Source organism: Leptonychotes weddellii, chromosome 2 (assembly GCF_054177405.1).
Source record: "Leptonychotes weddellii isolate Sample4059 chromosome 2, ASM5417740v2, whole genome shotgun sequence".
In the NCBI taxonomy this organism is placed as follows: Eukaryota; Metazoa; Chordata; class Mammalia; order Carnivora; family Phocidae; genus Leptonychotes; species Leptonychotes weddellii.
This window is the reverse complement of record NC_138370.1, coordinates 36676646-36702529: the sequence shown is the minus strand read 5'-3', so window position 1 is coordinate 36702529 and position 25884 is coordinate 36676646. Positions and strand designations below refer to the sequence as shown.

The window sequence follows — 25884 nt, the reverse complement described above, 5'->3', positions numbered from 1 at the left end:
ATACAAAGGTAGAGAAAAGATGATAACGTAGAACAACAGATGTGAAAAAAGATTGATCATCTCTATAGAAAAATCCTGAAAATAATAATCACCAACTCACACAGTGTAGCAATTAAACTCTATCATCTAAAATGTCAAAGTCAGGGTGCCTGGGTGGCTCAGTTGGTTAAGCGACTGCCTTCGGCTCAGGTCATGTCATGATCTTGGAGTCCCTGGATGGAGTCCCACATTGGGCTCCCTGCTCAGCAGGGAGTCTGCTTCTCCCTCTGACCCTCCCCCCTCTCATGTGCTCTCTCTCTTTTTCTCTCTCTCAAATAAATAAATAAAATCTTTAAAAAATAAAATAAAAAATGTCAAAGTCAATGAATTTCAGAGCTGGAAGTCCTCAGACCATCCATTCTAACTTTCTCATTTCTCAGAGAAGAAAATGTGATTAAGGGGTGCCTGGGTGGCTCAGTTGTTGAGCGTCTGCCTTCGGCTCAGGTCATGATCCCGGGGTCCTGGGATCGAGGCCCGCACTGGGCTCCCTGCTCTGCCGGAAGCCTGCTTCTCTCTCTCCCACTTCCCCCTGCTTGTGTTCCCTTTCTCACTGTCTCTCTCTATGTCAAATAAATAAAATCTTAAAAAAAAAAAGAAAATGTGATTAAGAGTTAAGTGGTTTGGTCAAGGTTACACAATTCATTGCAGGACAGGGATGAAAGGTGAAAGTACAGATTTCATTAAAATTTACAGGAATTTTCTGGAAGATATTTAGCAAAATGTTAACAGTGGTTGTCTCCCAATAATGAGACCACAGGTGATTTCCACTTTCTTACTTCTGATTATCTGTATTTAAAAATTTTCAGCAATAGAGGCGTATTAGTTGACTACAGTAAAAAATAAAACTAAAAATACATATACTCCATGAGACTACTGAGAGATTACTTACTTTCTTAATGTCATCTAAACTAGTAATTTCAGGTGACATCCCTCCATGTACACACAGAAACTGCTGGTTTAAGAGGGCAGCAAGAGGAAGACAGTCAAATGTTTCCATACACGCATCATACACCTGTTCAGAATATTTGATTCGACCTATCAAAAAAAGAAAAACAGTCAAAGGAAGAAAAGCTAAAATTTATCATATATGAAAAAGGATATTGGACAGAAAATTATGAAGCTACTTCAAAGCCATTTATTTCAGGCAAATTTGAAAACAATCATCTTTATAAAAATATTCTTGAAAAGTTGTGGATAAAAGGTAAACAAAATCTCCTCTAAAGACAAATGTGACGCTGGATTAACTTTCTAGCTCTGTTGCCTTTGAAACCTGATAAGGTGAATGTCAGCTGTGTTATTAGGCAACATTGCTTATGTTAAAAATTACTCAATTACCTGGTAGCTATAGCTTTGTACTCCTGAGTGCAATGACTCAAGGTAGGTCCCTGTGGGATCCTGGAATCTATACCAATAAAGCTTTTACAGGCAATACTGGCAATTGTGCTACCTGAGGCTTCTAAGCCACAGTGGCTCCCTGATCTGCCCAACATGGGTAGTTTCCCTGCACCTGAACTGTGGCTTGGACAGGGAGAGGGAGGCAGAAAACCTTCGGACTGCTATACCCACTCCCATGAGGACTACTCCACTGAAAAGGGATGCCTGGAGCTGCAGCCATGTCTGGACTGTATCCTTCTAAGTAGATAAATGCCAATATGGCCCATGGTAATCTTGTAAGCCTGAATATTTTGTTCCGACTAAAAGACTCCCCAGGGGGTACTGAAGATATATAAATGGAAACTGAAGTTTTAAGAGTAATCAAGAAAATATCAATACTCTTTTGCTATGATTTTAAAGATCTTTTAGCAAATTTTGTTCCAATTCCATTTTATATAAAAATGTTCATCTCTGGGGCACTTAGGGGGCTCAATCACCTGGCCTTCGGCTCAGGTCATGACCTCAGGATTCTGGGATCCAGTCCTACATCGGGCTCCCTGCTCAGCAGGGAGTCTGCTTTTCCCTCTCACTCTCCCTCTGTCTGTCTCTCTCAAATAAATAAATAAAAATAAAAATAAATGTTCATCTTTATGAATTGTATTTTGGGGTTAAAGAACAAGGAAACACTCCAGTGGGCAGAGGGTGGGGTCTCCACAATTATCCAGAAAGAATCTGTCATGAAGTAAGAGATGGAAAGCTGAAAGATGGTTTTAGTTTAAAAAGAAAGGGAGTATTTTCTTCTTCCTTGGCCTTGGATTTCAGAAAGTCAAGCCTGGAGGTGCCTGTTGGTAGAGAAGGCCAGAGGTCGTAAAGGCAGGCAGCCCTACAGAACTATGAGCTCCTTCTCTTCCAAAATTCTGTGAAGATGAGACAAGCCTACAGGACCTAGAGAACAAAGCCACAGCAAGTGAATCAGATTATCTAGTTGATAATTATTTCTGTATTTACTTCCTTATAATTTCCAAGCTTTTAGAAAAGATGTGTTTAAGGATCAGAACCTGGTCTTGGCAAGGCTTTGGAGAATAAAGTGAAGGGTAATGGTCCAGATTTGGGCCAGAGTACAGAACATGGATGGCAGAAATGTCTGGAGAGACATTCCTAAAGGGTAGGTATAGATGAAGGGAACCATATCTGAGTTATAAGACTTTACATTCCTGAATGTGAGGATCTCTTTATTGCCAAGATTTGAGGGCATTAAGGGAGTCTGTGGGTTCCTTTAAAAACTTCAGAGCATTGGGCGCCTGGGTGGCTCAGTTGGTTAAGCGACTGCCTTCAGCTCAGGTCATGATCCCAGGGTCCTGGGATCGAGTCCCACATCGGGCTCCTGGCTCAGCGGGGAGCCTGCTTCTCCCTCTGACCCTCTCCGCTCTCATGCTGTTTCTCTCTCACTCGCTCTCCAATAAATAAATAAAATCTTTAAAAAAAAAAAACAAAAAACAAACAAACAAACAAAAAAAACTTCAGAGCATTTTGTATTACCGTGACCGCAGTTAAGATCATCTATTTCACAACATATGCTAACTATTAGGACAACCAAGTTAATAAGAGCCATGCCTTATGCATCTTTGCATCTCCTTACAATTACAGCCTTATATTCTGCTTTTTATTTGAACACTATAAATTTTAGCTATTGCAAAAGTAGATCCATATTGGCCATAAAGTCTATATGAGGAAAAAAGTAAAAAACAAAAACAAAAACCCAACTCCTTTTGTTTGTGGCCAGTGATTAACTTTTTCTCCTGAAAATCCTTGGAGCCAGAGTTCCCTCTGTTGCCAATGTCAATAAAAAATTCCTCTGTAAGAGTCTTAAGCTTAGATATAGGGAGGAGTTTTGTTTTGTTTTTTTAATTCAAGTATAATTGACATGCAATGTCATATTAGTTTCAGTACAATATATTGATTCAACAATGGATTGTGTATACATTATGTATTGTTCACCATAAGTGTAGTTACCATCCTTACCATATAGTTATTACAATACTATTGACTATATACCCTATGTCATACTTTTCATCCTTGTGACTTATTTATTTTCTAATTGGAAGTTTGTGCGTCTTAAGCACCTTAACCCATTTAGTCCATTCTCCCACCTGTTTCCCCTCCAGCAACTGTATTTGTTCTACGTATTTGAGTCTGTTTCTGTTTTTGTTTTGTTTTTCAGATTCCACATATAAATGAAATCATATGGTATTTGTCTTTCTCTGTCTGACTTATCTCACTTAATATAATATCCCCTGGGTCTATCCATGTTATAACGAACAGCAAGAGTTTTCATTCATTTTATGGCTGAGTAACATTGCTGTTTGGGGGGTGGCTAGGTGGCTCAGTCGGTTAAGTGGCGTCGACTCTTGATTTGGGCTCAGGTCATGATCCTCAGTGGACAGCCTGCTTCTCCCTCCCACTCTGCCCCTCCTCCCCACCCCACCCCCCACTCGTGCTCTCTCTCTCTATCTCAAATAAAATCTTTAAAAAAAATTAAAAAGAGAGAAAGAGAGAGAGAAACCAAGAAACAGACTCTTACCTATAGAGAACAAACTGATGGTTACTAGAGGAGAGGTGAGTGGGGGGATGGGTGAAATAGGTGATGGGGATTAAAAGTACACTTATCATGATGAGCACTGAGTAATGCAGAGAACTGTTGAATCACTATATTGTACATCTGGAACTAATATAACACTACGTGTTAACTATACTGGAATTAAAATGAAAAAATTCATAAAATTTTTTAAAAACCAGGAGGTTATGAATCAAACTAAGCATAAAGAAGGCTCAGTTGTTAAGCATCTGCCTTCGGCTCAGGTCATGATCCCAGGGTCCTGGGATCGAGTCCCGCATCGGGCTCTCTGCTCAGCGGGAAGCCTGCTTCTCCCTCTCCCACTCCCCCTGCTTGTGTTCCCTCTCTTGCTGTGTCTCTCTGTCAAATAAATAAATAAAATCTTAAAAAAAAAAAAAAAGAAGTTAATGTTATATTAACACATGACCAAAATAGTTTACAAAATTTTTATTTTCTTAAAGTATATGAATAGGTATATAAATACCAACATATTTACTTTCTGAGGGGTTAGACTGAAGGTATCTATATTCTTCCTTGACTTAGTTTATCTGTATTTTCTCTGATGAATTATATAACTTTGTATAGTAATATTTATTATTATATTACCTTTATTATTGAAATTTGTTGAAGGCTCACAATGTATCTGTGCCATCAGTGAGTTAAGTGTTCCCCACAGCATGGTGATCAAGAGAATGGAGTCTGGAACCTGACTGCCTGGATCTGAAGCTTGGCTTACTAGCTGTGATACTCAGCACAAATTGCTTAGCTCTCTGTGCTTTGATTTCCTCATCTATAAAATGGGCATAATGACAATACATACCTATATTACAAGGATGCTGTGAAGATTAAATGAATTCATATATGTAAAATGCTTTGAATAACGTCTGGCACACAGTAGGTACTATGTGTTAACTAATGAAATTACCTTATTTTATCTTCACAGAAACCCTATAAGTACTGTTACTATCTTCATTAAAAAGCTGAAGAAATTGGGCCTACTTGCCTGAAGTCACAAGCTAGTAAGTGGCAAGACTGAAAATTGAACCTGTTCATGCTCTTAATACCATGCAATTCTCCTCCCAATCATTATTTCAAATTAAATATTTAATAGGAGAATCTAAATAGCCAAATATATAATTCCCAAAGGTTAAATTAGCTGACTCAGTGTTTTATTTTCATGAGAAATTTTAAGCTTTATCCCATAAAACAATAATTTCCATAACAAAGGAAAATGTACCTCAATCACAGGATCGCACTGATGATACAAGTTCTAACCAGTATCAGTAATGCAACATTAACAAAACAGAATTTCAACAATATTCTTTAAAGGTAATTTTGAGAGTCAACACTATTTGCTAGAAACCATGACCTGGTCTAGCCACTGATTATATACTTATCTTCATTTACATTTGCTTTCATTATTAAAAAAAAAATACATTTACATGGTTCAAAATACAAAAGCTGTAAAAAGTTATACAGGTCTACAAACCCCTACTCCTCCCACCCACCCCCTGCAGGCAACCAGTATTACTAGTTTTCTGGAGGTCTTTACAAAGATACCCTATGCATACACATGCAGATATGTACATTTATTCTCTTTTCAAAACATCCTTTTGTTTTTTACCTAAATGGTAGCATATATACACTTTTTTTGTACTTAACATATTTTGGAGATCATGCCACATCTTTATATGAAGAGCTTTGTAATTAATTTTTTATGTCTACACAGTAGTTCACTTTATGGATATACCACAATCTAACCACACTAATCTCTTACTACTACAAATAATACTGTAGGCATTAATACGACAAGCAATACTTATTTTTAAAAAAATAAACCTGTCATAACAATACTGTTTTCATTAGCAAAATTACAGGAGCTTCCAGAACCTGTCAGTAAGCTATTTAATTAAACATCAAAAAATGGCTCATGGAAACAACTAATTTACTTTAGAAATTTGGACCCAGAGCTATGGGATGGAATCATAAAAGTACTAGGTTTACTTTCCAAGTATACAACAGTAAAGCAATGTTTTGGCAAAGATAAATGATATGTCAAAAGTTAACTGTTCTATTTTTCTTTGCTATCATATTATCTCTGGGTTTGAAAGGAATATTAAAAATAACTGTAATGTAAAGGAATTTAAGAATTTATGTTAAAAAGGGGCGCCTGGGTGGCTCAGTTCGTTAAGCAACTGCCTTCGGCTCGGGTAATGATCCCGGGGTCCTGGGACTGAGCCCCGCATCGGGGTCCTTGCTCAGTGGGGAGCCTGCTTCTCCCTCTCCCTGCTACTCTACCTGCTTGTGCTCTCTCTCTGTCAAATGAATAAATAAAAAAATCTTTTTTTAAAAAAAGAATTTATGTAAAAAAAAGAACAACCTCCACCTGCCACCCTTAGAAATAGTCACAAGACTGCAGCTGCACAATCTGGAATGAAGCATCACTTAGCAGTAATTGTAAGGTGCTGATTCTAAAAGCCACGGTGGCCCTTGAAGAGAGATTAGCTTAACAGTGAAAACATCCATGCAAAGCAGCACACATGCTCTTTGCTCATAAGAATAAAATGTGAAATTGTATTTGTGTGCTTGTTCCAAGATTTATTCACATTTCAGATGTAGCATTAGAATGAAACAGGAGTATCTCTGAAGAAAAAAAGAAAGAAACCTGGTTTAACAAATTAAAGCATGTGAAAAGCAAATAAAAACCTAAGATAAGCAATTCTGTGCAAATGAAACCCTTAAAATGTTTCCCAGAACCTATTGTTCCATCTTCTAAAAATAGTCTGAACCAATTTTTACTAGTCAAAAAAGAAACTCTGAGAAAACAGAGGAAGAACTGAATAAAAATGTTACCTAAAAAAACCTGACCCTTAATGCACAACAGAGGCATCCATAGGCAGCTTTCTTATGACTTATTTACTGCTAAATACTGATCGTTCCAGGGCCTTTGTCAACTGCTTGATATGCATTATTTAATTTTCCTAGGTAAAGAAAAGGAAGTGTAATGAGTAATATCCCCATATTTGCCTTATAAAAACAATGCAAAATATTTCCAATTTTTAAACTATTTCATGAAGTGGTTCTCAGATGACAAATAGTAGATACTTTCCAAGCCTCTGGAGCAGGTGTTCTAAACCAGCATCATGCAGCACAATTATTCTGGGGTGCTTTAAAAAGCCTCTTAAATGCTTGGGGTCCATTCAGGTGATTTTGAAGTTACCAATTTAAAAATTTATTATAATAGGAGTACATGGTGGTGATAAAAGATAACTGCAGCAGTACCACAGGAAGATATAAAATTAAAAGTACAAGTCCTGCTAACCCAACTCCCCACAGGTAATTACTGTTTTCAATTTTCTGCACATTATATATTTTTAATTTACAAAGGAGATCATATTATACGTGTTCTGCAAATGGCTTCTGTCACCTAACCAAGTATTTGAACATCTCTCCATATTAGTACATCTAGGCCCACCTTGATCTTTCAACAGCTGCCTAGTATTCCATTTTTGAAAATGTATTAATACATTTTTTAAATGTATTATTTAAGCAGTCCCTTTTTGATATTTAAATTATCTTTTTTCTTTGTTTTCTTTTTTTGCTATTACAATTAACACTATAATTGCTATCATACATCCTTATACATCTATATCCTATTGTCTTTTTGCAAGTATACAGAATGGTAAGCAGAATTCTAAAATGACCAGCAATGACCTACAGCATTGTATAATCTATGCCCACTTTCAGTGGGTGGAATTTGTGAATATGTTGAGCCTCCCATGATTATATATCGTTAGGGCAAAAAAAGGGAGATTCTTCTAGGTGGGCCCAAACCTAATCAGGTGAGCCTTTGAAAAGCAAAGGGTTTTCCCCAGCTGGCTGATCAGGGAAGAGGAAGGCAGAGAGGTGCATTTGGGCTGCCTGGAAGAAAGCAAACATCGATACTGTGAACTGCCTGTGGGAGCAAAGAACTGCAAGCAATCTCTGGAAGCTGAGGGCAGTCCCTAGCCAACAGCTAGCAGGAAAACAATGAACATTAACCATAAGGTCATAAGGGCTGCCAATAACTGGTAAGCTTAGAAAAGACCCCAAGCTCCAGGTGAGAGCTGCAGCCTTGGTGACACCTGGATTTCAGCTCAGGGAGACCCTGAGCAGAGAATTCAGCCACACTCTGCCTGGACTTCTGACCTATAGTAACTGTGAGATAATAAATGTATTGTTTCAAACAGCTAAATTTGTGGTGATTTGTTATATAGCATTAAAAACCGTATATAACCTGCATGAAAATTCCTAGAAGAAGCCAAATGGCTGGGTCAAAAATTTTTACAGACATTCCAAAATTGCTCTTCAAATACCTTATACCAATTTAAATACTCACCAACAGATCTAATTTTTTTTTTTTAATTTCCTGCATATTACCTACTGATTTGAACGGTTCATTCTAAGTCCCAAGGGCTGAAATGATCTGTATCTTGCCCACTTGTAGCTGACTGTTCTTCCAGTGGAATTTTTTTAAGTGTTCATACTCTAAAATTTTTTGTAATAAAAACGACCTTTCCAGGGGCGCCTGGGTGGCTCAGTTGGTTAAGCGACTGCCTTCGGCTCAGGTCATGATCCCAGAGTCCCGGGATCGAGTCCCACATCGGGCTCCCTGCTCGGCGGGGAGTCTGCTTCTCCCTCTAACCCTTCCCCCTCTTGCGCTCTCTCTCTCTAATAAATAAATTAAAAACAAAAACAAAACAAAACAAAAAAAAAACGACCTTTCCTTTCAGGATCTAATAGGAGAAAGGCTGTTATTACAACTGCCAACTCCAGTGTAGGAAGCTACAATAACAAGAGTTACTATCAGCATATGGAACACTATCAAGTTGTAATCTACCTATAAGTAAAGGGATTTTGGGGAGAAGGATTGGATAAACTCTTGAGCCTCAGAAAACAAATTTAAAAGTTTTTTTCAACTTTGAATATTCTTTTGGGAATAAAACTTTAAATATTTTATGATATATTCCTCCAAGATAATAATCTGAAGAGAAATCTGAATAGGACACAAAGTAAAATCCGTGATCAAACCATCAATTACATGACATTAAAGCATTTGTATATATTCAGTATTATTTGGAGAAAGAGGTAGATTTTAGAGCCGGACAATACCCAAGAATTTATTTATTTATTTTTTAAAGATTTTATTTATTTATTTGATAGAGAGTGGGAGAGTGAGAGAAAGCATAAGGAAGGGGAGGAGCAGGGGGAGAGGGAGAAGGAGTCTCCCCACTGAGCAGATAGCCTGATTCAGGACTCAATCCCAAGACCCTGGGATCATGACCTGAGCCAAAGGCAAACGCTTAACTGACTGAGCCACCCAGATGCCCCAACAATACCTAAGAATTTAGTTGAGCTTCCTTATTTTATAAAGAATACGGTAACATTTTAGAAATCAAAGGTTAAAATTTTGTGGGTTTTATTTCAATATTTTCCTTCCACTATATAAAAAGACAAAAATTCCTTAAAGTATGAATTGATACATAATTTTTTTAGAGGGCTAGTTAGAGTATGTATCAAAAGCCTTTAAAATGTTCATGCCCTCTGACTTAGTAACTGTCTTCTGAGAATTTGTGCCAAATTACAAATCCTAGATGATCATTCATTCAACAAATTAATTCAACCAATATTTTTAAGCATCTCCTATGAGTTATTAGATACTGTTCTAGAAAAACAACAGTGGATAAAACATGTCCCTGCTGTCATGGAACTTAAATTATGGTAAGAGAGAAAAATAAACAAATGTATTTTTAAAATATAAATATCTATATAAAAACATATAAAAATTTAAGGTGCTGTTAGATTTTTTTTTTTTTTTTTTAAAGCAGGGTATGAGAGTAAAATGATGAGATATTTAATTTAGAAAAAGCAACCAAGGAAGAAAGTCTCTCAGATGATATGAATGAAGTAAGGATGTAGATCTTACGAACAGATAGCTATGTGGGAAACACTAAGTGCAAATGCCCTGGGGTAAGTTCTCTCAAACAAACCCAATACATTACCATCACATTGAATGTTAAGTAAGAGCCAATTGTAAGTACCTAGATTCTGGTCAAAGAAATCTGTGAGGGTTTTTTTTTTTTAAAGATTTTATTTAGTTATTTGACATAGTGAGAGAGAGCACAAGCAGGAGGAGCAGCAGAGGGAGAAGCAGACTCCCTGCCAAGCAAGGAGTCCAATGCCGAACTCGATCCCAGGACCCTGGGATCATGACCTGAGCTGAAGGCAGACACCTAACCGACTGAGCCACCCAGGCATCCCTCTGTGAGGTTTTTTGTTTGTTTGTTTGTTTTTCAAACAGCTAGCAACATTTTGACTTTCAAAAATTTTACCTTTAATAATAAGCTTTTTTACTATTACAGTATTATTTATAGTTGGAAACAGAAATGTCATACAGTTATTACTAAATTGGCTACATGATAGTGCATTCATAAGATGGGATACTTTAAAAATATTAAAATAACATTTTAAAATCATGTTCAGGGCGCCTGGGTGGCTCAGTTGGTTAAGCGACTGCCTTCGGCTCAGGTCATGATCCTGGAGTCCCGGGATCGAGTCCTGCATTGGGCTCCCTGCTCAGCAGGGAGTCTGCTTCTCCCTCTGACCCTCCCCCCTCTCATGCGCTCTCTCTCTATCTCATTCTCTCTCTCAAATAAATAAATAAAATCTTTAAAATAAATAAATAAATAAATAAAATCATGTTCAAAAATATTTAACGGTACAGAAAAATGTTATTACATAAAGTGAAAAGAGCAATTTATTAAGCAGTGCATATAATAGCCCAATTTTATTTTGAAAATATGTACAGATATATATGCATTTGAACTATTTCATGATAGGCTTTTTTTTCCCCCCTTCTTTTTTTCTTTTCTTCTTTTTTCCTGATAGACTTTTATATATACAGAAAAGAAGACTATCTCTCAAATAGTGAGATAATAGTTATTTTTAAGTGATGTGACTATGGACAACTTTTTTTTTTTTTGACAACTTTTATCTTCTTTGAACTTTTCTATGTTTTCAAATACCCCAAATGTATTACTTTAATATACAAAGGGGGAAACCACAATAGTTATTTTCAAAATAAATGTCTTAAAAGGTAGAATCTTGGTTCTTACCAGAAAATAAACAACAGGAAGCATTTGAGTTCCATTAGTTTCTTTTCTGTTTATGTTTGATTCATTGTGGGACTGACAACAGGGTAACTAAAAAAGTAATGGAAGTGCCTGGCTGGCTCAGTCAGTAGAGCATATGACTTGATCTCAGAGCTATAAGTTCAAGCCCCACATTAGGGGCAGAGTTTACTTTAAAAAAAAAAAAGTTCTGGAAAAGTGATTATACTTACATTCCTGTTTGAAGGTGAAATATTCTGTAAGATGTCTGCATTCATGATTTCCTCGAAGCAAAAACACTGTTTTGGGATGATTAATCTTTAAACTCCATAAAAACAGCACACACTGTAAAACATATATAAGGATAAATTTTTATATGTGACCATGATAACACATAAAGACAATTTATAGGAATTCAAATGACTTGCTATAATGCCATATCTCATTGCTATTCCCAATTGAAATATGAAACCTTCTAGCTTTTTGAATGTGACATGCTGTTGCCCTAGAATCTGACAGACAGTAAGGAGGCTTCATACATACCTCTCCTTAATTTTTATTCCCATGTTCTATCCAAATATCTAGCACTCTGTGACAAAGCCACCCACATATATACACACATACCCCTTAGTTCTAAAATCTGTTTTATTTAATAAAGAAACACCAGAAACATTTCCACTAAAATAAGGAACGAGGCAAGGATATCCACTATCTCTGCTACTATTCAACACTGTACTAGAGGTATTAGCTAATTGATTAGACAAGAGAAATTAATTAGAGGTTTAAGAATGGGTAAAGGGGGCCCGTGGGTGGCTCAGTCGTTAAGTGTCTGCCTTCGGCTCAGGTCAGGATCCCAGAGTCCTGGGATCGAGCCCCACATCGGGCTCCCTGCTCCGCGGGAAACCTGCTTCTCCCTCTCCCACTCCCCCTGCTTGTGTTCCCTCTCTCGCTCTGTCTCTCTGTCAATTAAATAAAATCTTTAAAAAAAAAAAAAAGAAAATGATATAATAATAGTATATCTGAAAAACCCTAGGAAAAAAAATCAATGATAAAACTAACTCAAATAATAAAAGAACTCAGTAAAATGGCAGGATATAAAATTAATATTCAAAATCAAAAGCCTTCATATGCACAAACAATAAATAGGACACATGGTAGAGAAAACTCCATTTATAGCAGCATCAAAGAAGATTAAGCATATAGGAATAAATTTAGTAAGAAATGTGCAAAATTAATACCAAGAAAAATTTAAAACCCTCCTGAAAGACACAAAAGTAGGCAAGAACAAATGGAAAACACTCCTTGTTCTTAGATAGGATGATTCAGCATTAGTTCTTCCTAATTTATAAAATCATTGCAATTCCAATAAAAATACCAACAAGCTATTTTATGGAGTTAGACAAGTTGATACTAAAATTTCTATGGAAAAATAAACATGCAAGAACAGCCAGGAAACAGCCAAGAAAAAAACACTGAAAAAAGAGAACTATATGGGGAGGGGGAACTAGTCCTACTAGACATTAAAAGATACTATAAAGCTTCTATAATTAAAACAGTAGTACTGGCACATATATAGATAAATATACCAGTGGAATAAACTAGTTCAGAAATTCATTCAAGTACATACAGAATTTTGGTATATAAGAAAGGTAGCATCCTAAATCACTAGGAGTAATAATGGACTTCCTTTTTTTTTTAAGATTTTATTTATTTATTTGAGAGAGAGAGTGCACACGTGCACACAAGCAGGGGAGGGGGCAGAGGGACAAGCCAACTCCCTATCGAGCAGGGAGCCCAATGTGGGGCTCCACACTGTCCCACAATCCCATGACCCTGAGAGCATGACCAGAGCTGAGGTCAGATGCTTAACTGACTGAGCCACTAGGTGCTCCTAATGATGGACTTTTTTTTTTTAAGATTTTATTTATTTATTTGACACAGAGAGAGAGAGAGCACAAGTAGAGCAGCAGGCAGAAGGAGAGGGAGAAGCAGGCTCCCCACTGAGCAGGGAGCCCGATGTGGGGCTCGATCCCAGAACCCTGAGATCATGACCTGAGCCAAAGGCAGCCACTTAACCGACTGAGTCACCCAAGCATCCCAATGATGGACTTCTTAATAAATGTCTCTGGGACAACTGGTGCCATTTCAAAAAAAATCAGATCCATAACCTACATAACACATAATAAATGACAAATGAACAAGGGAGCTAACTGTATCAAAATGAAACCATGTAAGTTCTGTAAGAAAGAATAGTGAGGAGTGCCGGGGTGGCTCAGTCGGTTAAGCATGTCTGCCTTCGACTCAGGTCATGATCTCCAGGTCTTGGGATCCAGCCCCACATCAGGCTCCCTGCTCAGCGGGGAGCCTGCTTCTCTCTCCCTCTGCCCCTCCCCACCGCTCAGTCTCTCTCCCTCTCTCAAATAAATAAAATCTTTTTAAAAAAAAGATGGATAAATTTGACTATATACAAATAATTTGTACAGTAAAAAAAATTTGGCAGAAACTGATAAAACTACATATTCATTTAACTTTTGATCTACCCTGAAGATACACCTCCAACAATTAGAAAATCATATGCACAAAGTTGCAGTATTGCTTGTAACAGCAAAATTTTGGAAACAACCTTAACGACCATACATAGGACAGAAGGCTGAGCAAATTATGACACACTCACACAATAAAGTACCATAAAGCTATGAAAAAAAAAAAAAGAGAAAGATCTCTATAAACTGATTGGAACAATTTTCAGAATATACTGTGAAGTGAAAAAAGCAAAGTGCAAAAGAGTATGCTAGTTTCTGTAATAAAGAAGGGAAGTAAGACATACACATGTATTTACTCATTTGTGCAGAAGAAATATAGGAAGGATAAATGAGAAACTAAAGTTACCTACAATGGGCACAAAGGAAAGGGGTGGAAAGAAGGGGGCACCGGGAACAGTTAACGGGGGTTGAGGAGGGAGCAACACTTCTCAAAGGATAACCTTTTGGATAGCTTTGACTTCTAGAACAACAGTAATGTTTTATACATGCCCCTCAAAATAAATAATTAAATCAACCAGCATGTGAAAGAAACCCCAAATAGAATACCAACAGTAATAAACCTAACTGTATTATAAATAGATAACAAAGCAACAAAGAAGGGTATGGGGAAAAAAGAACTAACCCAAGTAACTTTGGAAAATAGCATTTTGACTGCACACTACAAGGCTAAAGACATAGAGAAATGTACACAAACACAATATGTTTTCACAGTATGAATTGGCTGCTATATATGTATTTTATGGGTATAATAGGATTGAACAGACAAGTGAATGTATTATAGATAATGGGAGTAGGAAAGGAGGAAGACTAGACTGAATCTTGTGATGTTGGACTGGAATCAAAACTTAACTTTTTAGGGTATATACAGATAGATACAGAAACAAATAAAAATGTGGGTACATGTGCAGGTTAGTATGCTTATATATATTTCCTAGCTCCTGCTGAGAGGGCCTACGACCTCAAAATCACTATGTGTATTGGGGCGCCTGGGTGGCTCAGTCATTGAGCGTCTGTCTTCGGCTCAGGTCATGAGCCCAGGGTCCTGGGATCAAACCCCACATCGGACTCCCTGCTCTGTGGGAAGCCTGCTTCTCCCTCTCCCACTCACCCTGCTTGTGTTCCCTCTCTCGCTGTGTCTCTCTCTGTCAAATAAATAAAATCTTTAAAAAAAAAAATCACTATGTGTATTGATTTTGGGACTACAAATCAATTTTAGCAGGAAAGTATATATGCAAATACAGAACCTGCAAATAATGATCGATCATATATACTAATCATAAAATATACATATCTCACACACAGTCTCAAAACACAAGCAACAATTGACAGGACTATGGTAAGAATCAGATAATCAATAACTGAGTTGGCAATTTTGACACACTCAAAAGTAACTCCTAGTTCAAGCAGACAAAAATAATGAGAGTTACAGGGAACAGTTCAACAGAGAATGCATTATTTTCAAGTATATACAAGATAGCCACAAAGGGGCATATGGCTGGCTCAGCTGGTAGAACATGCAACTCTTGATCTTGGGGTTGTGAGTTCAAGCCCCATGTTGGGTATAGAGATTACTTAAAAAAAAAAGTCACAAAAATCTACCAGGTACCTCATCAGAAAGGGAGTCTCAAAAAATTCCAAGGAATGAATATCATTCAGGTTATGTTCTCTAATTAAATTAGATTAAATAGAATCAGTAACAAAATACTAACACTAAAAAAAAAAATCCCACATGACTGGAAACAAAAAACATACTACTTCATTGTCCTAGGGTTAAAGAGAATTCTTAAAATAGAAAATACTAAATGATAATAAAAACCATACATATCAAAATCTGTGGGACCCAGATAAAGCAGCACTTAAAGGGCAATACACATTGACAAGTACATTTACTTTTTAAAAACAGATATGGAAATATGCTTGTAAATGCCTAATCTATATCTTAAACGTCATACAGAAACTCCTAACAGTGATTGTAAGAGTGGAATGGCTAACATATGAGGAGATGCTCAATTTCATTAGTAATTGGAGAAATACCAATAGAAACAATAACATACTATTTTAGACCCATCATTTGGTAAATATTAGAAAATGAGATAAAACCAAGTTCTGGAGAGAGGGCTGTAAGGAAATATGAACTCTTAGGTGCTACAGGTAGGCATATAGATTGGTACAGCTATGCTGAAGAGGAACCTGTGATTGTCAGTTCAAGAATGAAGGTAATATACCCGTTTCCTTGGCAATTCCACTCTTGTTCATAAACCACAGAGAAACTAAAACATGGGAACATCAGTGGATTTATATAAGAATATTCATCATAGCAACGTTCACTATAGAAAGAAACTGCTGGCAACCTAGGTGTCCAACGTTGAGAATAAATAACTAAAATGTCATAGATGTATACTCTGGAATACTATACAGCAGGCAGAAAGCAATGACTGAGAGGCAGCAACCTGGATGGATCTTAAAAACATCATGATAAGTGAAAACATCCAAATCAACAGAAACAAAGCTACAGCAGTGGTTCTCAGTGTGGTCACATTCATCTCAAATGTGGTACACGGGCATCACTTGGCAACTTTTCAGAAATAGAGATTTTCAGACTCTATCTCAGATCTAGTGAATCAGAAATTCTGGGGTAGGGCACCTGGGTGGCTCAGTTGGTTAAGCGACTGCCTTTGGCTCAGGTCATGATCCTGGAGTCCCGGGTCGGGCTCCCTGCTCTGCAGGGAGTCTGCTTCTTCCTCTGACCCTCCCCGCCCCCATGCGTGCGCACGCACTCTCTCTCTCTCTCAAATAAATAAATAAAATCTTAAAAAAAAAAAAGAAATTCTGGGGTGGGGCCCAGCAATCTGTTTTTGAGCAACTGCTCCAGGAAATTATGATGCATGCTAAAGTTTGAGGACCGCTGAATAGCACCATAATACTTATGTAAAATTAAAATACTTTATCCACCAAAACCTTACATATTAAAAAACTAATGTAATGTATTATATGTATTCTGAGGTGCTAAACATAACAGAAACATATATAATGGCAAGAGGGAGAAAAAAAATAGAGTTCACAGATAAGAAAAAAAATTAAAACAGAGACGGACTTTGCAATGACTAGTAATAAATGTGTCATGACCTGAAGAGCTTGATTAATTCAACTGGGATTTTCCCACCTCCCAAAAAAGACTTTAAAATTCGAAATCCAGGTGCTTCTCAATAAGCCTAATCTAAGTCACCAACATCTCTTGCCCATGCTTACTGGATTAGATTCCTAACTGGCCTCCCTGTACCCACTCTTAGGCTTCCATTCAGTTTATCAAAAAATAGCCAGAGTAACTGTTTTGTTTTGTTTGTTTGTTTTAGAGAGGGAGGGGGAGGGGCAGAAGGAGAGAGAATCTTAAGCAGGCTCCATACCCCACAGGAGCCTGACATGGGGCTCAGCTGGATCTCATAACCCTGAGATCATGACCTGAGCCGAAATCAAGAGTCGGATGCTTAACCGAATGACCCACCCCAGGTGCCCTCCGAGTGACTGTTTTAAAACATAAATGTGAATATGTCATTCCCTAGCTCAAAACAAACAATCTCCAATAGCTTCCTACCACATTCAGAATAACACCCAAACTCCTTACTACGGTTTGTAAGGCCTGACATCATCTAACCCCTGCCTATCTCTCTGATACATCGCCTACAACTTCCCCTTACTCATTATTCTGTCTAGCCAAACTGGGCTTGTTACTATTCGTGGACTGCATTAGGCTTGCTTTAACCTCAGAGCTTTTATACTTGATATGTCCTCTGCTGGAATGTACTCACCCCTCCCCCGCCCCCCACCACAGAGGCATGGCTCATTCTCTCAGGTCATTCAAGTTTCTATTCACAGGTTACCTCCTCCTCAAATCAGCCTTCCCTAATCTCCATCTAAATTAGCTAACCTTGATGCTCTTTTAGCCCCTTACCCTGATTTGATTTTCACAGGCATAAACAAATACATGATGCTGTCCCTTTCAATAGAAAATACAGTATAGGACTTGGCTTTGCTTGTTCATCTCCATCCCCAGAATTTAACAGTATTTCTCAACAGAAGTACTACTGGCAATTTGAAAAGCATGATTCTTTGTTGTTTAGGAGTTTCCTGCCTATTGGATGATGTGTATTTCCCTGGATCCAGCTCATTAAATATCAGTAGGACCTCTCAAGTATTGTGACAAACTATTCATTCATATGTCTTTGTACATAATTACGTGTACATCTGCAGTATTTCTCAAAAATGGAACTGCTGGATCAAAATATACGTACATTTCGAGACAGACACTGCAAAACAAACATGAAACTTAAATATGCAGACACATACAGATATACTTAGACTTTTTTCTTTTTTTTGGTTGACTTTTGTTTTTGATGTATCAACTTGCACAGAATATTCCAAAGAAAAAGTACAGTAAATTCTAAATGAAATAAGTCAAGCTGAGAAAAACAAATACCATATGATTTCACTTATGTGTGGAATCTAACACAAAGCACAGGAATAAATAAACAAACATACAAAAAGCAGAATCAAACCTATAAATACAGAGAACAAACTTATGGTTGCCAGAGGGGAGGTGGGGGGGGACTGACAAAATGGGTGAAAGGGAGTAGGAGGTATAGGCTTCTAGTTATGGAATGAATAAGTCACAGAAATAAGAGATACAGCGTAGGGAACAGTCAATGGTATTGTAATAGCCCTGTATGGTAGCTACACTTGTGGTGAGCATAGCATAACATAAACCTGTTGAATCACTATGTTGTACACCTGAAACTAATATAACATTGTGTGTTAACTATACTCAAAAAAAGGACATTAAATTCATATATAAACTTAGAAAGCACTTTCTCTTTTTTCTCTATTACATTTCCCAGCCAAGAACATGATATATCTTTTGATTTATCTAGGTCTTTGTTTCTGACTCCTGAAAAGACTCACCTTTTTGAAGTAATGAGATATATAAAAGCACAATTCATATCCATACTTCAGTGTAATTTGGTTGATATACTTCTTGGCCTCTAATCTCAAGTTTTATTTCCTTATATATCAGGATGCAACTGCACAATTATCTGTACAATTCAATTATAGGCTCATGATTATCAGATCTGTTCAGACACTCAAAACTCACTTTTTATTTCTGTGAACAGAATTTGTACTCCATTTCAACAATCCTTTCTGTATGTCAATAATTATTCATTAGTTGTCAACATGTCAACACATCAACAATTGATCATCGGATAACATCTATAATCCCTAGACATCTGATAACATTTTCTCTTTGGTGACGCCTGTACATGTACTATAACATATCCTATGATGAAAAGGTTCCCTTTAACCCTTTCTCTTACTGTAAAATCAATTAAAAGAAACTAAATTTAGCTTCCCCGACCTCAGAGCAAGTAGTTTACAATATATACAAACGAAGAAGGAACATCAAAAAGCTCAGGAATAAGTGAAATTTTACTATTGTGTTTTATCAGTGACATCTGGATCAGTCCCTGGTGTACTAATCAAAGCCCACATTGCTTCAGGAAAGATCAATGCTTGCTCTGGGCATGAAAAAAATCATCATGTCTTGATTTTCTCATATAGGCTCAAGGAAAGAGAAGTTATTAAGTATAGAAAGAAAATAAAGTGAAATAAGGTTCTGTAAAAACAACTAGGCCAAATGTATCAAAAGTCTTTAAAATATTCAGTCTCTCATCCACTTCTTTTACTTATAAGAATCTGACCTAAGGAAATATTAGAAATGCTATTAAAAATGTATTCAAAAAGATATTAATTGCAGCAATATGCAGAATGGAAATAACCAGAAAAGGACCACTTGTGATACAAGTGATAAATATCCAATTAACTATTGCTTAAGCCCTAAAGTAAATATCTTATGAAGAAACAAGAAGTCTGGAGGTAAGATGTCCAGGTTTAGTGTACCAGCTCAGTATTGTCACCAAGAAACAATGTCCTCTCTGCCTCTTTGATCTGTAATTCACAGGAGGTTTGCTTTTCATCCTTAGCACCTCCTCATGGTCACAAAATGGCTGCTACAGTACACACACCCACATTTGAAATGACATAGTGAAATAGGGGCTCAAAAGCTTTCACCTTGCAAGAGTCTTTTCATCTGGAAACAAATGTTCCAAAGTGCATGTGTGTGCATGCACATTCACATCAAAAAAGCTCAGACCAATGAGAATTCATTACCTGAGGCTGGGTTAAGGGCCTCCCTTCCTGAAATCAAAGGTTCTCTCTGAACCCCCAATCTCATTTATCTGAACAAAATAGGGATTTTGATAGTAAGGAAGGAGAGAAAAGATGGACAACAAGCAGTACCTGCTACAAACCTAATTATCCAACAATAGGAGAACGGTGAAGTAAATTATGGTATTTTTACCATTAACCACAATTTTGGAGAAATTTTTGTAACAGAGAAAAGTGCTTTCAATACAATGTTGAGTGGGGGGAAAAAGACTACAAAAAGGAAAGGTACAAAATGATTTCAATTTTCTTTAAAAAAGATATATGCAAATGTAAAAGAAGAAAAAAGACTGCAAGAAAATACAAGATGTTGGGGCGCCTGACTGGCTTAGTCAGTGGAGCATGCAACTCTTGGTCTCAGGGTTGTGAGTTCGAGCCCCACATTGGGTGTAGAGATTACTTTAAAAAAATTAAAAATCGTAAAAAAAAAAAAAAAAGAAAATACAAGATGTTAACACTGATTATATCTGACTTATAAAAGTTTTTGTTTTCTTAGATTCTACATTTCCCAATTTTTCTACAAAAATGAACTATTTACAACAACAACAAAATGTAATAAGGACTCTATTACCTATTTTCATTCATTTGACAAAAACATCATACTCATGCTTATCAAGGACACTGATAAAAAAATTGCTCAAGTATATACTTGTATCATGTTGGACTAAGCTGTTGCCTACAGAAGTTTATAAACTTAGTAGTTTATAAGTGACTTCCAACTAAGACTACATATACCCTGATGTTTAGTTTAAAATTGGTATAAAACAGCATTGTCACTTTAAAGTTTTGATCCATTTATCTCTTAAGCTATTCCAGAAAAACCCTTTAAGTTAGTGAAACATCAAATAAGAAGATAAAGCCAAATATAAACTATGATTTATTAACATCCACTCATTTGACAAATACTGATTTTGAGTGTCTCCTATGTGTCAGGCACTACGCTAGGTCCTAATATGAAGAATACTGCAGAAAATTAAGTCAACACTTTTGTACTATACTGAAAGATCTGTTCATAAGTGCATCTTTTCTAATAGACTGTCAGCTCCTATAGAAAGCATAAATCTTTTTTTAAAGATTTATTCATTATTTATTTTAGAGAGAGAGTATGTGAGCATGGGGGGGAGTGCAGGGGATGGAGGGGCAGAGGGAAAGACAGAATCCCAAACATACTCCCCACTGAGCATGGAGCCACTCAGGGCTTGATCTCATGACCCTGAGACCATGACCTGAGCGGAAATCAAGAGTCGGACGCTTAACTGACTGAGCCACCCAGATGCCCTGAAAGCATGAATCTTAAAAAGAAAACAAACAAAAAATAGAAAGCATGAATCTTATTCATTATTTTATCCTCAGAGCCTACCATAAAGTCGGCAATCAGGAAACATTTGTTGATGAGTAAGGAAAAAATACATTAACAGAAAATATTCTGAATATAGTATATGTGTACAAAAATCATGGATTTTTTCAGTGTGTATTTATTGAATATACTGGTGCATTGAAACTATCTGTAAATGTGTGAGTTAACAATCCGAAGATGATCTGGTACAATATTATCTTTTTAAGAAGTTGTTTCATTAAATATAATGTCAAATTAAAAATTCAGTAAGTTCTGTATTTTCTTCATCCTCTAAAACGTCTTCATGCTAAAAAATACACAAAAAAGTAAATATTCAATGTGTCTTTCAAACATCCATACATTTGACTGGCTACTGAAACATGATGTGAACAGGAATTAGGAAGCTTTTCTTTTTTAGGCTATGTTTGCTTCCCTTTTTATTTTATTTATTGAACTATAGTTGATATACAATATTATATTAGTTTCTGGTGTACAACATAGTGATTCAACAATTCTATACAATATGCAATGCTCACCACGATAAATGTAGTTATTACCTGTCACCTACAAAGTTATTACAGTACTATTGACTATATTTTCTGTGATGTACATTTCATCCCTGTGACTTATTTATCTTAAAACTGGAACTCTGTACCTCTTAATCCTCTCTACCTATTTTACCCAACTCCCTACATCCTGCCCCCTCTGGCAACCACCGGGTTGTTCTCTGTGTTTATAAGTCCACTTCTGTTTTGTTTGTTCATTTGTTTTGTTTTGTAGATTCCACATATAAGTGAAATCATATAGTATTTATCTTTGTCTTATTTCACTTAGCATAATATCCTCTAGGTCCATCCATGTTATTGCAAAGGGCCACATTTCATTCTCTTTTATGTCAAAGTAATATTCTATTATATCCAGTATATATGTATACAGACCACACTTTCTTTATCCATTCATCTATTGATGGACACTTAGGTTACTTGGAATAGAGAAACATTTCAATGATACAGTCTGCAGGTATCATCTCCACCCATCCCAGTACCTACTTAGAGACCTTGGAAATTTACTGAGCAGCAGGGAAACGTGATTATTTTCTTAGCTTCTACCACTAATTTTTGTCCTCATAGATGACACTAAATTAATTTGAGGCACTGGCAGGTAACACTGAACTTTTCTGATCCATGAATTTAGACAACCCATCTAACTAAAGAGGACAACCCATTTCTCTTGTATATTTTTCTGCAGCTATAGAACAACTGCTGCTTCTTTGAATGAGCACTAGGTAAGATAGCTGACTTGGATCTAGGAGTGATGCTGCACAAACAATAAACCTTTAACCACCAGAAACACACTAAGTACAGTGAGACTATCACACTATGAGGGAGAACCAGAACTAAAGACTACAAGAACATCATGCAGACTCAATTTCTCATCTCATGCTTATTCTGGGCACATTATAAATTTAATTACCTGTACTATTCAAAAGTTACTTCTCTTTTATTTGCCAAGCATGTGTAGCTAAATCAATGGACATTAAATATGAACGTGCTTTGGTTCCACTGTACTCAAGTCTTTGCATTAGGTTCTAAAATAATTTTATCTTTTATACACAGTAGTTTATACTTTAATTCTTTTTTTAAAGATTTTATTTATTTATTTGAGAGAAAGAGCAGTGGGAGGAGCAAAGGGAGAGGGGGAGAGAGAATCCCAAGCAGGCTCTATACCCAGTATGGAGCCCAACATGGGGCTTGACCTCACAACCCTGAGATCATGACCTGAGCCGAAATCAAGATTTGGGATGCTTAACCAACAGAGCCACCCAGGTGCCCCTACTTTGTTTTAATTATAATCATTTTTTCTCATCATTCAATTTTCAAAATATATTTAATTGTGAGTTTCCATTAAATTCATTAACTTTAATCATTTTTTTCTTTAATGAACATTTGTTAACTGCTTACTATGTGCAATAATATAAAAAATTATTCCTACAATAAGCTAAATGCCTGCTTATTTAGCATTGGAAGTTAATCTAAAAGCAAATTGTAGCCCAGCAACTTATGGTTTTATAATGAAGATCTGCTAATTCAAACCCTGTTTAGGGTGAATAGCAATTTATGTCATTTACACACAGCCTATACATTATCTTCAGAGGAAAGGTTGGTAAGCATTTAATTTATTTGCAAAGTGGGTTAATATAGCTTTCTATATGTCTACTACATATAGAAGCTACAAGAAGGAATAGATCTTTCTTATACAAATGAAAACATTTCTCTAACACTTTAATACTGAAAGTAATGAAGTTTACAAATTCTGCCAGTGTTCTCATTTTAATTTCTTCTGCTGAAGAATGGAAAGCAAATTTCTAAAAAAAGACAATATGATCGTTCCAACGTATCCAGTTTAATTTTTACCTCTATACTGAAATAGCCTCTGTCCACATAGTCACCCAGAAAGAGGTAGCGTGTGTTACTAGGTGATCCTCCAACTTCAAACAACTTCATCAGGTCAAAGAACTGTCCATGAATGTCACCACACACTAGGGAAAAAAGGACACATGGTGAGATGAAAAATATGTCTTAAAGAGAAAGGGCAGTACACCAATAAGATCACAGTTTAACTTTTAACTTAAATCACGTTAGCTTTTGACTGGAATGTTCTATAATTGTGGTCAATCAATACTGAATAGTCCTACTGTAAATATTAGGTATTTTAAATTGTATTTCTTTGATGAACAACAAATATACTGAATAATCCAAGACTATCTCATAATTCCTGGAAAAATTATCACATATCTTAGTTGGTTATTTGTAATCATTTTTCAAATTAGCTCAAATCTAAGCACCACTGTGCAATTACTTCTCATACCTGTGATTGGTGCATCTACTTCTATCATAGTCTTCTCTTGTCTCAGGATGGCAGCCCCATCATTGATTATCTTTAAGGCTACTTCCTCTTCCAGTCGCCCTTCCTTCACCAAATGGTTTTTCAAAACATCAATTTTAGGTTTCCCATTCTCAAATACTTCCTTCAAAGTAAGCCGTTGGGTTGGAGGAAAGGGAACAGCTAGAAGGAGAGAAAAAGTAATTTAAAATACTTAAACGTATAGAGAACCATGAACCCATTTCTTCTATGTAACAAATTAAACCTAATATATCACTATGATTCTATATCCACAGCACCAGAACTATGTGGGGAAAGAAATCTAAGACACTATATGTTATACATGATAGATTCTAATTTTTAAAAAGGCCACAGTTAAAGTCAAAGTTATTTAAAAGATGTATGTGAATGTGTGTATGTATGAATTATAATGTTTTACATATAAACATGAAAGACTTGAAACTGATTCAGAAAATAAACTAAAAGACCAGGGACTAGATGATATGATGATATGAGTATCTTTTATCTATGGAAAAGGTGTTAAAAATGAAACTGTGGGGCGCCTGGGTGGCTCAGTTGGTTAAGCGACTGCTTTCGGCTCAGGTCATGATCCTGGAGTCCCTGGATTGAGTCCCGCATCGGGCTCCCTGCTCGGCAGGGAGCCTGCTTCTCCCTCTGACCCTCCCCCCTCTCATGTGCTCTCTCTCTCTCATTCTCTCTGTCTCAAATAAATAAATAAAATCTTTAAAAAAAAAAAAAAGAAAGAAACTGTGGTTAAAATGAAGGGGAAGAAATCACAACACTAAAGGGCACTTATTTTTCCATGGAACTGACATAATGGAACTGTGTTTTAGAAGTCTGACTTTGGCTCCTGATCAGGGGAATCACAGTTGTATACTTTATTATTAAAAGGTAGTTGTGGGGGCGCCTGGGTGGCTCAGTCGGTTAAGCATCTGCCTTTGGCTCAGGTCATGATCTCAGGGTCCTGGAATCGAGCCCCACCTCAGGCTCCCTGCTCAGCGGGGAGTTCTGCTTCTCCCTCTCCCTCTGCCTGCCGCTCCCCTTACTTGTGCTCTTGCTGTCTCTGTCAAATAAATAAATAAAATCTTAAAAAAAAAAGGTAGTTGCTTAAAATATTACTGATAACAAGCACACTACTAACTGAATGGAGCTGTTCCTGAGAATTACTTGCTACAGTAACACAGCATAAACTAGAAGAGAACAGATAAGGAAGGTCTAGTGTGTTTTCTAATCTGGAAATGCTAAAAACTAGTTTATGCTTGATATAAAGTTCATGTAATATTATGGTGAACTACCAACTTTAACAGAAAAAATCTTTTTGACCTTTTAAAATTGGTCATCACCTCATTTACTTACTTTATAATGTAGTCTACTTTAGATTATCTATGATCTAACATCCACAAGTCTATAAATTATACATTTTATTTTTTAAAGATTTTATTTATTCATTTGACAGAGAGAGACAAAGCGAGAGAAGGAACACAAGCAGGGGGAGTGGGAGAGGGAGAAGCAGGCTTCCCACTGAGCAGGGAGTCCGATGTGGGGCTTGATCCCAGGACCCTGGGATCATGACCTGAGCCGAAGGCAGATACCTAACGACTGAGCCACTCAGGTGCCCCAGAAGGGTTCATTTTAATTTGTGATTTTTTTTTT

General features: G+C 36.6%; 1 protein-coding gene across 4 annotated transcripts in view; it reads right to left on the bottom strand.

Annotated features, from left to right (window-relative positions):
- The window catches only part of PPP3CC (protein phosphatase 3 catalytic subunit gamma), a 98733-nt gene that overhangs the window by 33260 nt on the left and 39589 nt on the right, over positions 1-25884 (bottom strand). For all 4 annotated transcript variants that reach the window (XM_081810086.1, XM_081810093.1, XM_081810077.1 and 1 more), the window contains exons 2-5: positions 24196-24393; positions 23742-23866; positions 11409-11520; positions 929-1074 (exon numbers count right to left, since the gene is read on the bottom strand). In XM_081810086.1, the coding sequence (XP_081666212.1) occupies positions 929-1074; positions 11409-11520; positions 23742-23866; positions 24196-24393 (581 nt within the window). The remainder of the gene's footprint in view (positions 1-928; positions 1075-11408; positions 11521-23741; positions 23867-24195; positions 24394-25884) is intronic.